Source organism: Erinaceus europaeus, chromosome 9, assembly GCF_950295315.1.
Source record: "Erinaceus europaeus chromosome 9, mEriEur2.1, whole genome shotgun sequence".
Lineage (NCBI taxonomy): Eukaryota > Metazoa > Chordata > Mammalia > Eulipotyphla > Erinaceidae > Erinaceus > Erinaceus europaeus.
In genome coordinates this window covers 55,550,846-55,566,309 of record NC_080170.1, presented here as the reverse complement: position 1 = coordinate 55,566,309, position 15,464 = coordinate 55,550,846, and the positions used below count along the sequence as shown (strand labels likewise).

Here is a 15,464-nt window from a genome sequence, read left to right as displayed (position 1 = left end):
AGGAAGGAGAGGAAGGGAAAGAAGGAGGAAGAAGAGAAGAAGTTGATGATGATGATGATGATGATGATAGTCAACGACTGCCACCTCTCCAGATTTAAAGGAGGTCTCGAAACTTTACATCAGGCTCAACCTGACGCTGTTGACTGGCTACGGAAGAAGGGCAAACGCTAGAAGAAGAAGAATGATGATGATGATGATCATAAGAGCCTGAGTGATGGTGCACCAGCACATATATTACATGGTGCAAAGATAAGGGTTCAAGCCCCCCATACCCACTTGCAGGGGGAGAGCATCATGAGTGGTGAAGCAGTGCTGCAAGTCTCTACCTCTCTCCCTCTCTCTCTTAATTTCTTTCTGCCCCATCAAATAAAGAAGTAAATGAAAATTGTATGCTAAAATTCATTCAAAATGGATTAAAGATTTTGATATTATGGATCAACAAGATGGTGTATTGTACTGTATTGTATGTATGTGACAGAAAGTCAAATCCAGTACCCACCACAATGGAGGAAGCTTTTGTGCTGTGGCATCTTTCCCTCTCTTTCTCTAGTTCTCTTTTCATATTTGAAAAAGTCAGCTTGGAGCAGTGAAGCCCTACTGACAGCAAAAGACTTAGATATTCGACCCAAAACTATAAGACATATATGGGAAAACATAGGTGAAACATTTCAAGACCTAAGTGTTAAAAGACTAAAACATTTGAAGACTCAACCCCACTGGCAAGCAAAACTAGAATAAGCAAATGGGACTATATCAACTTTAAAACTTTTATACATTGCAGGATTCTTCCACAAGAATAAAAGACAAGCTAGGGACCTGGAAGGTGGTGCAGTTAATAAAGCACTGGACTGCACAAGGACCGGCATAAGGAACCCGGTTTGAGCCCCTGGCTCCCCACCTGCAGGGGAGTCGCTTCACAGGTGGTCAGGCAGTTCTGGAGGTGTCTGTCTTTCTCTCTCCCTCTCTGTCTTCCCCTCCTCTCTACTTCTCTCTGTCCTATCCAACAATAAATGACATCAACAATAACAATAATAACCACAACAAGGCTACAAAAGGGGAGAAAAAAATGGCCTCCAGGAGCAGTGGACTCATGGTGCAGGCACTAAGCCCCAGCAATAACCCTGGCGGAAAAAAAAAAAAAAGCACTGGACTCTCAAATATGAGGCTACCAGTTTGATTCCTGCCATCACAGGTACCAGAGTAATGTTCTAATTTACCTTCCCCCCCCTCTTTTGCTCCCTCTCAAATAAATAAATCTTAAAAAAAAAAAAGCTAGCAGTTGGGAGAAAATATTTGCTAACAAAGGATCAATGTAGGAAATATATTTAAAAAACATATAAATCAACAACCGAAAAAAAAAAAACAAAGCCCATTAAAAACATACTAGAAACCTCTCTAGTATGTTTTTGGGGCCGGGTGGTGGTGCACCTGGTTGAGTGCACATATTACAATGCACAAGGACTCAGGTTCCATCCCCTGGTCCCCACCTGCAGGGGGGGAAAGCTCCACAAGTGGTGAAGCAGGGTTGCAGGTGTCTGTCTCTCTCCCTCTCTATCACCCCCTTTCCTCTCGATTTCTACCTGTCTCTATCCTTCTATCCAATAAATAAATAAAGGGAAAAGAAGAAGAAAGAAACCTCTCCAAATAAGCATACAGGGCAGCAATATAGTGTGCTCTTTGCCATGTGCACCACACAGCGTCTAGCCCAGCTTCCACTTCATTGATGGAAGCTTCTGTAAGGTGGTTTCTTTCACTTTCTCCCTCTGCCTCTTTTTCTGTCTCTAAGAAAAAAGGGGGGGGGCAGGAAAAAAGCATGCACGTGGCCCATATCTATGAAAAATCTCTCCAAATTACTATTTTTCAAGAACTCCTTGTTAAAAATCACAAAATACCACTGCAAACTGGTGACAATGACCTATATCAAAAAGACTGGAAAGGGGTCCGGGTTCAAGAGGTTGAGCACATTCCATGTAGGAGAACTGGGACTGAAATCCCCCATCGCCCACTAGTGGTATTGCAGGGGTCTCTTCATTTCTCTATCAAAAGAGAGGGAAGGGAAGGGAGGGAAGGGGAGGGGAGGGAAGAGAAAAGAGGGAGGGAAGAGAGGGAAGGGAAGGGAAAAGGATTGGAAGCAACAGGTTGTGAGGCTGTGGAGGGAATGGAAGAAATCTGGTACACTGTTGGTGGGAATGTACTAGAGCAGCCTTGTTCCTGTGGAAAACAGTAAGTGTGAAGAGAATCTTGAACCTTTTTCTACCAGGATTATTGCTGGGGCTGGGTGCTTTCATGGTTCCATTCTTCCCAGCGGCCATATTTCCCCCGTTTCTTTTTTGATAGAGAGGGACACAGAGAATGAGACACCTGTAACACCGCCCCCTACTTTCACACACCCCCTTTGATGCTTCCTTCCCCCTGCACGGGGTGCCTGGGGCCTGAACCCAGATGCTAGAAAGCAGGTGTCTGCCAGCGGGTGACCAGGACTCTGGAGAACTTTAAACAATAAAAATGGAAATACCTTATGGCTGTGCAGTATCACTTCTAGGTGATTGGACGGGGCCCCAGTCACACAACTTGCACAGGTTCTGATTGGACAGCGGTAGGTCTGTAGCTGCTCCCTGTGTGGCTGGATTCCCGTCCAACCAGGACTGGGGGTGGGCGATGCTCGCAGCGGTCTCGAAGGTCTCTCTAGGCCGTCAGACTTGCTGGTGTCTATGTGCGCACATGGTCGGCCATTTTCTCAGCATCGCCCCTTCCTGCTGGTAGGTGATAGGCGCCTAGTGCAGGACGCAGCGCGGACTCCAGATCTGGGAAGGCGCCGCAGGGCCGGAGCCAGCGGCAAACGGTGAGTGCGGCCTGGGGCGTGATCCCGAGACTCCGCTTTCGGTCGGCCGTAAAGCCCTGGAAGCGGCGCAGCGGTAGAGGTCGCCCTGCTCCCGTCCCTAGGCCAGCTCGGGTTCCCTCCGAAGCCCCAGGGTGAAGGCTTCTGTCCCTTCTCCTCGGGATCGCGAGGCCCAGGGGGCGGGGTCCCCGCGAGGCGCCTGCAGCAGCCCGAGTCTGTGGGTCTGGCTGCCCCGCGCCCCCCGGGACTGAGCGGACGAGGGTCCCGGCTCCTCCAGCCTCCCCCGCCGCGGCGTCCTGTCGGAAGGGGCAGCTGGACAGGTGTCCCCGGGACGCCCGTCTGGGTGGGGCTGTTGGGGGGGACACAGGCCGCAGCACACCGTGCAGGGAGGGGCAGGAGCGGGAAGAGTGTCAGTGGGCCCTGGTGAGTCAGTCCGTCGGGGTGCGGAGGTGTAGCACTTGCTGTGAGAGGGGGCCTCTGAAAAACAAAACGTTTACAATGCTTACTGATTTGTAAAGGTTGGTTATTATAAGAAAAAGAGGGCAGGGCTGGATAGTTTAATGATCGTGCAAAGAGACTAATGCCTGAGGCTCCAAATTCTTAAATTCAATCCTCACCACCATAAGCAGGAGCTAGCTGAGCAGCTCTGCTAAAAATAAGTAAATAAAAACGAGATTTATAAAAGCTTCTCTTGTTTAAACGCATAAAAATACCCTACAGTACCCACCTTAGTTTTTTTTTCTTGTTCACTGGTGGTTCTTTGACTTTTCATTTACACAGGGGTTGGGGGGGCGGGTGTCTAATTGAAGGCATGGAAAACTCTCTAGGCCTGTTTCTCTTTTAACGTTTGAATTACCAGCCCAGTGCATCTGGAATGGCTCTCGCGAGGGAGCAGCACTGCAGGGAGCTTGTTATGAGACCAATGTGTGCGCCGCTTTCCAAACCTATGAATCACCTTTGTTTTTGTAAAGGTCTTTCCCCATGATTATTATTATTATTTAATTATTTATTAGAGAGGAAGGAGAGAAAATCAGAGCAGTATGTGTGATTCCACATGGGACATCCTGTTTGAGAAACCAGCACCTTACTCAACTCCCAGGCCATTTTTTCTTTTTAAATTTTAATTTGCTTGATGGAGAGTGAGTGAGTGTGTGAGAGAGATAGAAGGCAACTTTGAAGCTTCCCTCAGCAAGTGGGGGATTGTTGGTTTGAAATAAGTTTGAGAAACAAAAATTAGGTGTCTGGGATTTGTAGCACAAAGGAAGTTCTAAGAAAGATCATGTTATGTATTTATTTAAAGATAGAAATACATAGAAATGAAACCAGAGAGTGCTCTAGCTTGTGGTGGTACTGGGGATTGAACGTGGGACCTCAGAGCCTCAGGCATGAAAGTCTTTGCAAAACCATTATACTCTCCCCAGCTATTTAAATTTTTTTTAATTTGTTTATTCATTAATGTGAGAGAACCAAGCCTTTTTCTACTGTCACCTCATGGGCCACCATGTGCATTCTAACAGATCACTGTCTAACTCTGGTTTATTGTGTGGTAAAGGAGGATTGGGCCTGGGGACGTTGGAGCCTGAGGCTTGAAAGTCTTTTTTCATAACTATTATACTGTCTCCCTGGGGTTACTGATATCCAGTTAAATTTAATGAGCAACTTGGTTTAAGTAAAAAATTACCAGGCAGTTTATTGGGGTCAGGTACTTGGAGAGGTTACACCCCTTCCAGGCCCCAGGGTGGAAGCTCCTGTCCCTTCTCCTTGGGATCTAGGAGGCAAGGGGTACCCTGCAGAAACCTGTGTCTGTGGGGCCTGGCTGATCCAAGCTCCTGGTGATCTGTGGACATGGTTCCCGGCTCCTTCAAGCCTTTCCTCCCACCACAGTGCAGAGGTGGAGCTGGACACTCCTACAGGGGCCTGAAAGGGACAAGCCAGTACCACTCACATTTCCCGTTGCTGCAGTAGAACAGTGTTCACTAGCAATGAGGGACAACTTACAATTTGGTCTCCTTGTAGGATATTGCGAAGAGGTGTGTTGATGCATTTAAAGGCATATTCTGAAGGCAAAGCTGTGATTATTTTTCTTATGTTTTCACCTGGAAAGGAAGTCAGAAGAGATGTAAGAGAAACTGTCATTTATTTCAGGTCAGTGTCCTGTCTGAGACTAGTATGACGTGTGTGTGTGTGTGTGTGTGTAATTAAAAAAAAAAAAACACTTGTAGCACTGCTTCACTACTCTTGAAGCTTTTACCCTGTGAGTGGAAACTAGAGACTTAGATTAAGACCCTTTGATCATTATGACACATACACCCAGATATGCCACTGTCTGGTTCCAGTGCTTAATCTTTTAAACAAGATGTACTTAGTTATGTGAAGGAGGAAAGATAACCAGAGTACTACTCTGGCACATGTAGTGCCAGTTATTGAACTTGGGACATTATGCTTGAGAGTCAACTGCACTACCTCCCAATCCATAATGTATTGTATGTTTAAGACTTATATGTTAACACAGAGAGAGAAGCAGAGAATCACTGTAGTGTATATAATTTTAGAGATCAAACTTGACCTCATGATTGCAAGTCCAACACCCTATCCTTTGATCCTTCCAAGCTGCCAGAGGCTGCATGTTTTCCTTATGAAATGACATGCATTTAGAAGTTGAAATTGCTTATTTGCCTCCTTTCCCCCTCTTTCTTTTGTGAGAGAGAAGGATAAGAGCACTGTTCAGTTCTGGCTTATGGTAGTGCTGGGGATTGAATCTTGATTTATTGGATAGAGATAGCCAAAATCGAGGGGGAAGGAGGTGAAAGAGAGGGAGCAAGACAGACACCTGCAACACTACTTCACCACTTACAAAGCTTTCCCTCTGCAGGTGGGGTCCAGGGGCTCAAATCCACCTACCTTGCGCACTATATAATATGTGTAGTCAACAAGGTGCACCACTACCTGGTTCGTGTATGTAGTTTTAGGTGAAGTTTCAGTGTTATTCATAATTATCTTGACCTTCAGTTGTTTACAAGATTTCCTTTCCCATATTCACTTTGTCAAAGTTCATTTAAAATCAGAGATTAGGGCTGGGGAGGCAGCATAATGGTTCTACAAAAGACTTTTCAAGCCTGAGACTTTGAGGTCTCAGGTTTTATCTCCACTACTAGAAACCAGACCTAAGCAGTGGTCTGGTGTGTTTGTGTCTATATGTCTCTCATTAAAATAAATAAAATCAATAAAACTGGGGCTGGGCAGTGGTGCAGTGAGTTAAGTGCATATGGCGCAAAGCGCAAGGACTGGTGTAAGGATCCTAGTTCAAGCCCCTAGCTCCCCTGTTGCAGGAGGGTTGCTTCACAAGCAGTGAGACAGTTCTGCAGGTGTCTTATCTTTCTCTCCCCCTCGCCGGCTTCCCCTCCTCTTTTGATTTCTCTCTGTCCTATCCAGCAACAACAGCAGTGACAACAATAACAAGGGCAAAGGAGCAGTGGATTCATAGTGCGGGCACCGATTCCCAGCGGTAACCCTGTGGAGGCAAAAATATAATCTAAGATTATATCTAGTCTCTTATTGAAATCCATTGTTTTGAGTCTGTTAATGGTTGTATTACAGTGTTTATAATTATAACATTGTCATTCTTTATATCACTCAGTATGGGAGTCATCACATTTTCCTTAAAAAGGTTGTGACAGCTATGTGTGGTTCTATAATATTGTGCATATACTAGGATACGTTTTTGGTCTGATTTTTATTTTTAATTTTTAAAATTTATCTATTATTGGATAGAGACAGAAATCTAGAGGGGAGGGGATGATAGAGAGGAAAAGAGATAGAAGACACCTGGAACCCTGCTTCACCACTCATGAAGCTTTCCCCCTGCAGGGGGGAGACCAGGTACTTTGAACCTGAGTCCTTTTGCACTGTGATGTAATTGCTAACCAGGTGCGCCACTACCTGGCCCCTACATTTTAGGTTTGTTTATTTGACATCACTAGTGCTTTGCTGCTCTAGCTTACTTTTTCAGATAGATGGCAGGTAATGAAGCACATGTTACTCATGTACACTAAGACCAAAAGACCTGGGTGGGTTCAAAAATCTGTTTCCACCTGCTGGGGGAAGGATAACAAGTAGTGTAACAGTGCTGCAGGAGTCTCTCCCTCCCTCTCTCTCACCCTATCTCGAAGAAGGGAGGAACTGCCCTGAATGGTAGAGTTGTATATGCACTGATCCCCAGGGATAATCCTACCGGCAAAAGAAAAGAGCATATATATAACATGTTTTTACAGAAAAAGAGACAGGTAGACCAAATATAAAGCCACTAAAGCTTCCTTAAGTGTGGTGTGGGCTGGAGTTGAATCTGGGTCGTGTCTATGACAAGCCCATGTTTTGTGAAGACTATTCAGAGGGATTATGTTAAATCTGTAGATGACTGAACAATGTTGACTATTTTTTTCTTTTTGTTGCCCTTGTTTTTTATTGTCATTGTAGTTATTATTGCTGTTGTTGTTGATGTCGTTGGGATCCTCACACTGGTCCTTGTGCTTTGCGCCACCTGCGCTTAACCCACTATGCTACGCCTGGCTCCCAACTTGATATATTTTTATTGAAGAAATTTGCATCAATAATCACCACAGGTAGTTAGTATTTTTATCTATTGGTTATGTTCTATCACTGAGCTGTACTTCTTGGCTATGATACTTGGATAATGCTGACCTCACAGAAACTGTATGAAAACTTTAGTCTTCGTATCTTGGATGTCTCTTACCAGAACATAATGTTTATTCAAATCTTTGCTTTATTTATCCATTGAATTGATCTGGCCAAGAAGTTTGTTCTGGAGATTTTTGATTGATCTGTCAACTTACTTTTCAAGTACAGGTATGTTGTTGCTATTTACTTTATTTTAGTTTAGTATCCAATTTTGGGCGTATAATTGTTTGCCATTTATAATTTATATATATTTATTGAATAGAGACAGAGAACTTGAGCGCGGTGGGGAGATAGAGAGGAAGAGAGAGACACCTGCAGCACCGTTTCAATGCTCACAAAGCTTTCCCCGTACAGGTGAGGACTGGGTACTTGAACCCTGATCCTTGTGCACAGTAACATCTGCTTGTTCAACCAGCTGCTCCAATCACTCCCCCAGGCCCTATTTTATTTATTTTATTTTAATGAGAGAGACAGAGTCAGAGCACTGCTCAACTCTGGTTTATGGTGGGGTGGGGGGTTGAATCTGGGACCTTGAGCCTCAGGTATAAGAGTTTTTTGCATAACAACTATGCAATGTCCCCAGCCCCCAGTAATTTGTATTTTTATGGAATTATTTAAGCTTCTGCTTTCATTTCTGATTTCAGTTGAATCTTTTTTAAATGTGATTTTTTTCTATTGAACCAAAAACCTCATGCATGTGAGACATCTGTCATATTGCTGACCTAATTCTACAACCTACTAGTTTTATTTTTATTGTTATTTATCAGATAGAGACATCCAGAATTTGAGAGGATGGGGGAAACAGAGACACCTGCAACACTGCTTCACCACTTGTGAGGCTTTCTCCCTGCAGGTAGGCACTGGGGGCTTGAACCTGGGTCCTTGTGCATTGTAACATGTAGTCAACCAGGTGCACCACCACATGCCCCCCCCCCCCCACTAGTTTCTTTAAATTGGAGCAGTGCTCAGCTCTGGTATATGGTGGAGCCAGGGACTGAACCCGGGACTTAAGATATTCATACATTAAATTTAATTTTGCATAACCATTATGCTTTCTCCCTGCTTAGTTTTATTGCTATTGTTTATTCATTTTTTATCAGAACTGCTCAGTTCTGGCTTATTATGGGTGGTATGGGGAATTGAACCTGGGACCCTGTAGCCTCAAGCATGAGAGTCTCTTTGCATAACCATTATGCTAACTACCCTTGCCCACTATTATTTATTGCCACCAGGATCATCTCAGACCTAGTTTTCACATGGATTCACCATTCCTGGTGTGGTGTTGAACTTCTTGATTGTGGTGTTTTTTGTTTTACCAGAGCATTGCTGAACTCTGGTTTTTTATGGTGTTGGGGTGCAACCCTGGAACCTTTGATACTCAGACATGAATGTCTTTTTTTTTGCATAGCCATTTTATTATCTCCCCATCCTCTTTTTTTTTTTTTTTTTTTTTGATAGAAGATGAAGGACAGAAGGAGAAAAAGGAGATCAATATGCAGCCATGCAGCACTGTTCCACTGCTTAAGACTCTTCTTTCTTGCAGATGGGGAACAGGGACTTAAACTAAGTCCTTGTGCATAATAACATGTAACCTCTACCCTGTGAGCTGCCACCTAGCCCCAAGATTTATTTTTTTATGGTTGAAATGAGGGGGAGATACAGAACTAGAGCATTACTCATGCACATGTGGTTTAGGAATCAACTTGGGACCTCATGGTTGTAAGTTAATTACTCTAGACACTGTGACTTCCCAGGTTGCATACAGCCCAACTTTTAAAAATTTCATTAGTTTTTTAATTTTGATAGCACAGTGAGAAATTGAGGGAGGGAGGGAGAGAGAGAGAGAAGAAATGGTACCATTGCTACACCTGCAGGTTGGACTAGGGCCTTAAACCTAGGTCCTTGCACATGGAAATATGTGTGCTCAATCAGATGTGCCACTGCCCAACTCCACAGGTTAATTTGTTTTTATGAAAAAAGCAGCACTGTAAACTAGGGAAAGATACTGGATTGTAGGAAAAGACTTGATGCATAGAAAAAGATTTCATGACTTTTATAATAACTCAGTCTCCCCAGTCTCCTTTCTCTATATCCCCTTTCCATTTCTATTTCTACTAAATAAGTAAAAATATATATATATTTAAAAAAGATTATGGATTTCAACTTTTTTAAGTAATTGTAGAGATTATAGATATCTTTTTTAAAAAAAATATTTATTCCCTTTTGTTGCCCTTGTTGTTTTATTGTTGTAGTTTTTATTGTTGGTATTAGTGTCATTGGATAGGACAGAGAGAAATGGAGAGAGGAGGGGAAGAGAAAGATAGACACCTGCAGACCTGCTTCACCACCTGTGAAGCGACTTCCCTGCAGGTGGGGAGCCAGGGGCTTGAACCGGGATCCTTACTCCTGTCCTTGTGCTTTGCACTACGTGGCTTAACCCACTGCGCTACTGCCTGACTCTCGATTATAGAGATCTTATATCTTTTCTTTCCTCTTAAAAATATTATTTATTTATTTATTTATTTATTAGATAGAGATTAGAAACTGAGGAGGGAGGAGGAGAAAGAGAGTGAGACAGCTGCACTCCTGCCTCACTACTCAGTGAAACTTTCTCCTTTGCAGGTGAGGACCAGAGGCTTCAGCTTGGGTCCTTGTGCACTGTAATGTGAGTGCTAGGTGCGCCACCATCTGGCCAGCCTGCTCCTTCCTTCCTTCTTTCCTTCCTTCCTCTTGATAGAACAGATAGAAATTGAGAGAGGAAGAAAGAGAAACATTTGTAGCACTGCTTCACTACACTCATCAAGAGGCTTGAGTGTAGTTTCTTTAGCATGGCAATGCCTCTGTTTAACCAGGGTACCATATCCAGCCCCCAGGATATCTTTTCATCCTCCTAAGTTTTGTACAAAGTATGGTAGTCAAATGCTTACACACATTTATTTTCTCTAAAGCCACTAACCCAATGTCTATGGTACATTGCCTTTCTCTTTAGCACTCAGAATAGAATAGAATAGAATGAAATTTTCCAAGAAATTGCATGGAGATCCATAAATTTGCTTTCTCATTTATATTATGCATTGCATGTCAGAAAGGAAAAGCAGTTCTAAGCAACAAATGGAATAAATTTGTAACTATTCATCATTAGTATTTTTAGATGTACTCTTAAAATTGATTTCTAGAATATCAAAGCATTGAGTTCAATATAGTTTTGATAAGCTTGTTTTTATGATGGAATGGCGTCCTGATGCTTAACTGTCTCCTGATATTTTGTAATTAGTATGGATTAAGAACTGTAAAATATTACATTATACAAGGACCTGGGTTCAACACTCCCAGTTCCCACTTGCAGGGGAAAAGTTTCATAAGTGGTGAAGCTGTTCTGTGGGTATCTTTCTCATCTACCTCCCACTTCCCTCTTGATTTTTCTCTGTCTTAAAAAAGGAGAGAGGATGCTGGGGAGACAGCATAATGGCCATGGAAAGAAATAATTTTGTGCCTGAGGCACCAGAGTTTCCAGGTTCAGTCCCCAGAGCCATCATAACCAGAGCTGAATAGTGCTTGGTGTGTGTGTGTGTGTGTGTGTGTGTGTGTGTGTGCGTGTATCATATCCCTGAATGTACTAAGTGAAACCATGCATTTGATATCTTGCAGATATATCTTATGACACAAAGGACTTTTTACCAAAGTCACCAATAGAAGATTCATTTCAAAATTGTGCTTTTGGTACAACATGGAAGCAATGACATTGATAGACTTGGAAGAAACAGTGAAGTGTGATAGGAAGAAGAGATTATACTGTAAAGATGTCCAAACTGGGATAACTACTCATAATAAAAGTCTCATTGCAAAGGGAGATCAAGAATATAAACCATCAGGAAAATCTGTTGTTTTTCCAGAGAAACATTATAAATATAATAAATGTACTAAACTCTCTTACCAAATTTTAGACCTCATTTTACAGAGGAATATCCAGATTATAAAGGAGGAGCCTTATGAACAGAAGGAATATGGTGAGTCTTCACCACTTACTCAACATGGTATAATTAATTCAGAGAAAAATCCATTTATATGTAATACTTGTGGAAAGGTCTTTAATGAGTGGTCAGATCTAAATAAACATAACATAAGTCATGCCAGAGAGAAACCTTACAAGTGTAAAGATTGTGGTAAAGCCTTCAACCAAAGTTCACAACTTACTCGACACAACAAAATTCATACTGGAGACAAACCTTATAAATGTAAAGAATGTGGCAAAACTTTTATCCAGTCTTCTAGCCTTACTGAACATCAGAGAGTTCATACGGGAGAGAAGCCTTTCAAATGCATAGTATGTGGTAAAACTTTTAATCAGTGTTCAAAACTTACTCGACATCACAGGATTCATTCTGGAGACAAACCTTACAAATGTGATGAGTGTGGTAAAACCTTTAACCAATCATCAATTCTTACTCAGCATCTCAGAGTGCATACTGGAGAGAAACCATTTAAGTGTAAAGATTGTGTTAAAGCCTTTAGCTCTAAATCAAAACTTAAGGAACATCAGAGGATTCATACTGGAGAAAAGCCTTATAAATGTGAAGAATGTGGTAAAACCTTTAGCCGGACCTCAAACCTTACTGGACATCAGAGGTTTCATACTGGAGGAAAACCTTACAAGTGTAAGGTGTGTGGTAAAGCCTTTAGCAGAACCTCAAACCTTACTGAACATCGGAGAATCCATACTGGAGAAAAACCTTACAAATGTAAAGATTGTGGGAAGGCCTTCAGCAGAACCTCAAACCTTTCTGATCACCAGAGGGTTCATACTGGAGAGACACCGTACAAGTGTAAAGAATGTGGAAAGACCTTCAAACAATCTTCAAATCTTACTCGCCATCTGTTGATTCATGCTGCAGGAAAACCTTACAAACTTCCGAAAACTGCTGAAACATTTAATCTGTGCTCCAGCCGTAGTCAAGAGAATTCATACTTGAGAGAGACCCTACCCATATAAAGAGTATGGTAGAACATTTATGCAGTGTTCAAAACTTACTTGATAACAAATTATATTTCAGAAAAACTAAAATAAATGGAATTTGACAAAAGTCTGTAAGTAGATCACACTGTTTACTCAACATAGAATTCTAAATTGTTAGAAATCCTATAAATTTGTGGGAAAGACTTGTTTTTGCAAAGAATACAAAGTTTAAAGAAAAGCGGAAATTGGAAAGTTGTTTGTTAAAAATCACATCTATGGTAGAGCATAGGAGTTGCATTCCTGAAGCCCCAGGATCAGTTTTCACCACCACTGAAACCAAAACTTGGTGCTCTGCTCTCATTTTCTATTACCAAAAAAAAAAAAAAAAAAGCCAGCTTCTTTATAAGAAAATGCATTATATTAAAGACTCCCCTCCCCACATTGAAAATACAAGTTTAAAAATTTATTACAGCAATTGAGAATATATTTGCACATCACATATCTGACAAAGGGTTGATATTTAAAATAAGTAAACATTGTAACAACAACAAAAAAAAACCCTGAGCAAAATATAAACAAATGGGCCTAGTATCTAAATAGGCATTTCCAAAGAAAAGGCCCACAGACACTTGAAAAATTGTCACTTAATAGCAGACTGCAAATTAAAAGCATAGTGAGACTGATACAGTTTGAGTGGGACTCTGGTAAATAGCATAATGGTTATGTGAAGAGAATCTGAGACTCTGAAGTCCCAGCTTCAATCCCCTGTCCCACCATAAAGCCAGAGCTGAGCAGTGCTCTGGTCACACAATTTGGGTGGCAGTTCAGGGTTTGTGATTTCCATGGACAATGAAACAGATTCCTTAGAAAATATGGAAATAATTTCAATCCTGCAATATCAACCCTAGGCATCCATCAGGATACAAAGAAAGACACCAATTTGAAAGCACTATTTACAACAGCTGAAGTAAGGAGTTGACATGTGCATATTGAGGTCTGACTGGGGAAAATGTATAATATGCGCTTGTGTGATAATATAGTGTTTTTTTTTTACAGATTTTCGTGCCTGAGCTAAGGTCCCAAATTCAATCCCTAGCACCACCATTAAGCTTTGGTATGGAGATGGGGGGAAGAATTGTAGGATGCTTAATATTTACTTACTGTGCCACTCAAGAAAAAAAAAATGGCAATGTGTCTTACAGAACTAAATAGTTAGAGGTGTTGATTATACCCAGTACAAGAAATAGGGAAAAACAACTGCTTGATGGTTTCATTCATATATGGATAAATAACTAAAATCAGTGAGCTTGCAAAAGGTAGTAAAAACCAAAGTGACTATATGCTGTGAAAACTGCTATTTGTCAGAGGAATTTGGGAAGGGAATTGTAACGGTTGAATACTGGAAGGGGTGTCTGGCTTCATGGTACTGAAACTTTGGTGGTTGTGTTACTGGGTCATATACACATGTATATTGATAAAAACTAATCCTAAAATTTCATTTGTGAACCATTGTTAAAAAAATAAAATGATAAATGTTTTATCACTGAAAATGTATTTCAGAAAGTCAAATATCAATACAAAAAGTCACAATCATATATTACTCTAACCCACTTACTAGAGAATATTACAAATTAAATATCTAGACTATTTCTTAGTATGTTTTACAAAATTAGATAACTTTGAATTTACATAATTGAAATGTATCTATATTGATGTGTGTGTGTGATTGCTGTGGTGTCACTGCTTTTGATTTTCATTTGTTGGATAGAGTTATATAGAGAGGGAAGGGGGGAGGTAGGGAGAGACAGACACACCTGCAACACTGCTTCAGTACAGTTGGGGTCAGTTTGAACTAGGGTGAGCATGGCAAAGTGGGCACACTATCCAGTTGAGCAATTTGCTAGCCATATTCAGGGATTCTGAATAATATCCGTGTAATGTCAGTACTGTGATAATTGCATTTCTAGTGATTATGAAGTTGATCATTATGAAGTGATTATGATTGATCATTACTGCTTAAAAGATTTGGGATGTGGACAGGGAGAATACCTTTTTTTAAAATTTATTTCTTTATTGGGGAATTAATGTTTTACATTCAACAGTAAATACAATAGTTTGTACATGCATAACATTCCCCAGTTTCCCATTAACAATACAACCCCCACTATGTCATTTATCATCCTTCATGGGGGAGAATAACTTAGTGGTTATGCAAAAATACCTTAATGCCTGAAGTTCTAAAGTCCCAGGTTTAGTCCCCTGCATCACCATTAACCAGAGTAAAGGAGTACTCCATTAAAAAAAAAAATTGGGGTGGGGTGGTTCCATTTACTAGAGAGACATGTATATCAATTTCCAGTAGATAATTAAGGACAACATAGGTACAATATATGAAGAAAATCTAAATGTAGTTGCTGTTTAACAGATTGAAGACTTCATGAGTTTTCATTAAAGTGTATTTAGTCAACCCAGCATAAGGTGATTTGGCCACACACAGAGTTAATGGCTTACAGTATAGTTGTTGACAGTTTAGTTCTTAAAAAAGAAGCCTCCCATCTCCCCATAAATGGTGTCTTCAAGATTCTCTCTTCCTCAATCTACTTTTCCATCATCATGGCCCATGACCCTTCTACCCTTCTATCCCATTTCTTTCTTTTTTTTGAGTGGAGAAGCTATATTTTTTTATTCACAAGCAAACAGTTCAGAAAACTAATCACACAAATCTGTCCTGCCTCTTTCTCCTCCAGCGGCAGCGGCAGGAACTCAGGAAGTACCTAGGGTAGGGGACGGGGAGAAGGAAGAAGAAGCTCGAAACTAGCAAGGGCTAAACCAAATCTCCCGGAGGCGTGGGGAGAGGAGTGAGACTAAACCAATGTAACAGAATGATAATGTAAATAGACCACAATGTCAAGCAGTGTAACAGAAGAGATCCCAGAAGCAGAACCAGAAGCATACCAACAATTCCCCCTTTCTAAC

General features: G+C 41.4%; 1 protein-coding gene across 6 annotated transcripts; it reads left to right on the top strand.

The window, feature by feature from the left end:
- Window positions 1-2,716: 2,716 nt before the first annotated feature.
- Window positions 2,717-14,024, top strand: LOC103118552 (zinc finger protein OZF-like). Of its 6 annotated transcripts, none has more exons than XM_060197963.1 (4): window positions 2,718-2,842; window positions 4,856-4,958; window positions 7,313-7,458; window positions 11,183-14,024. In XM_060197963.1, exon 4 carries the CDS (start codon window positions 11,262-11,264, stop codon window positions 12,522-12,524), a length of 1,263 nt encoding a protein of 420 aa, XP_060053946.1. In that variant the 5' UTR covers window positions 2,718-2,842; window positions 4,856-4,958; window positions 7,313-7,458; window positions 11,183-11,261; the 3' UTR covers window positions 12,525-14,024. The 6 variants fall into 6 exon arrangements, with proteins under 6 accessions (XP_060053948.1, XP_060053946.1, XP_060053945.1 ...); XM_060197962.1 differs by having other exon boundaries at window positions 4,856-4,984; XM_060197964.1 differs by lacking the exon at window positions 7,313-7,458.
- Window positions 14,025-15,464: the final 1,440 nt, after the last annotated feature.

What these genes read in the sequence shown, in the direction of transcription:
- LOC103118552 (XM_060197965.1), top strand. Translation starts at nt 11,262, where the DNA reads ATGGAAGCAATGACATTGATAGACTTGGAAGAAACAGTGAAGTGTGAT.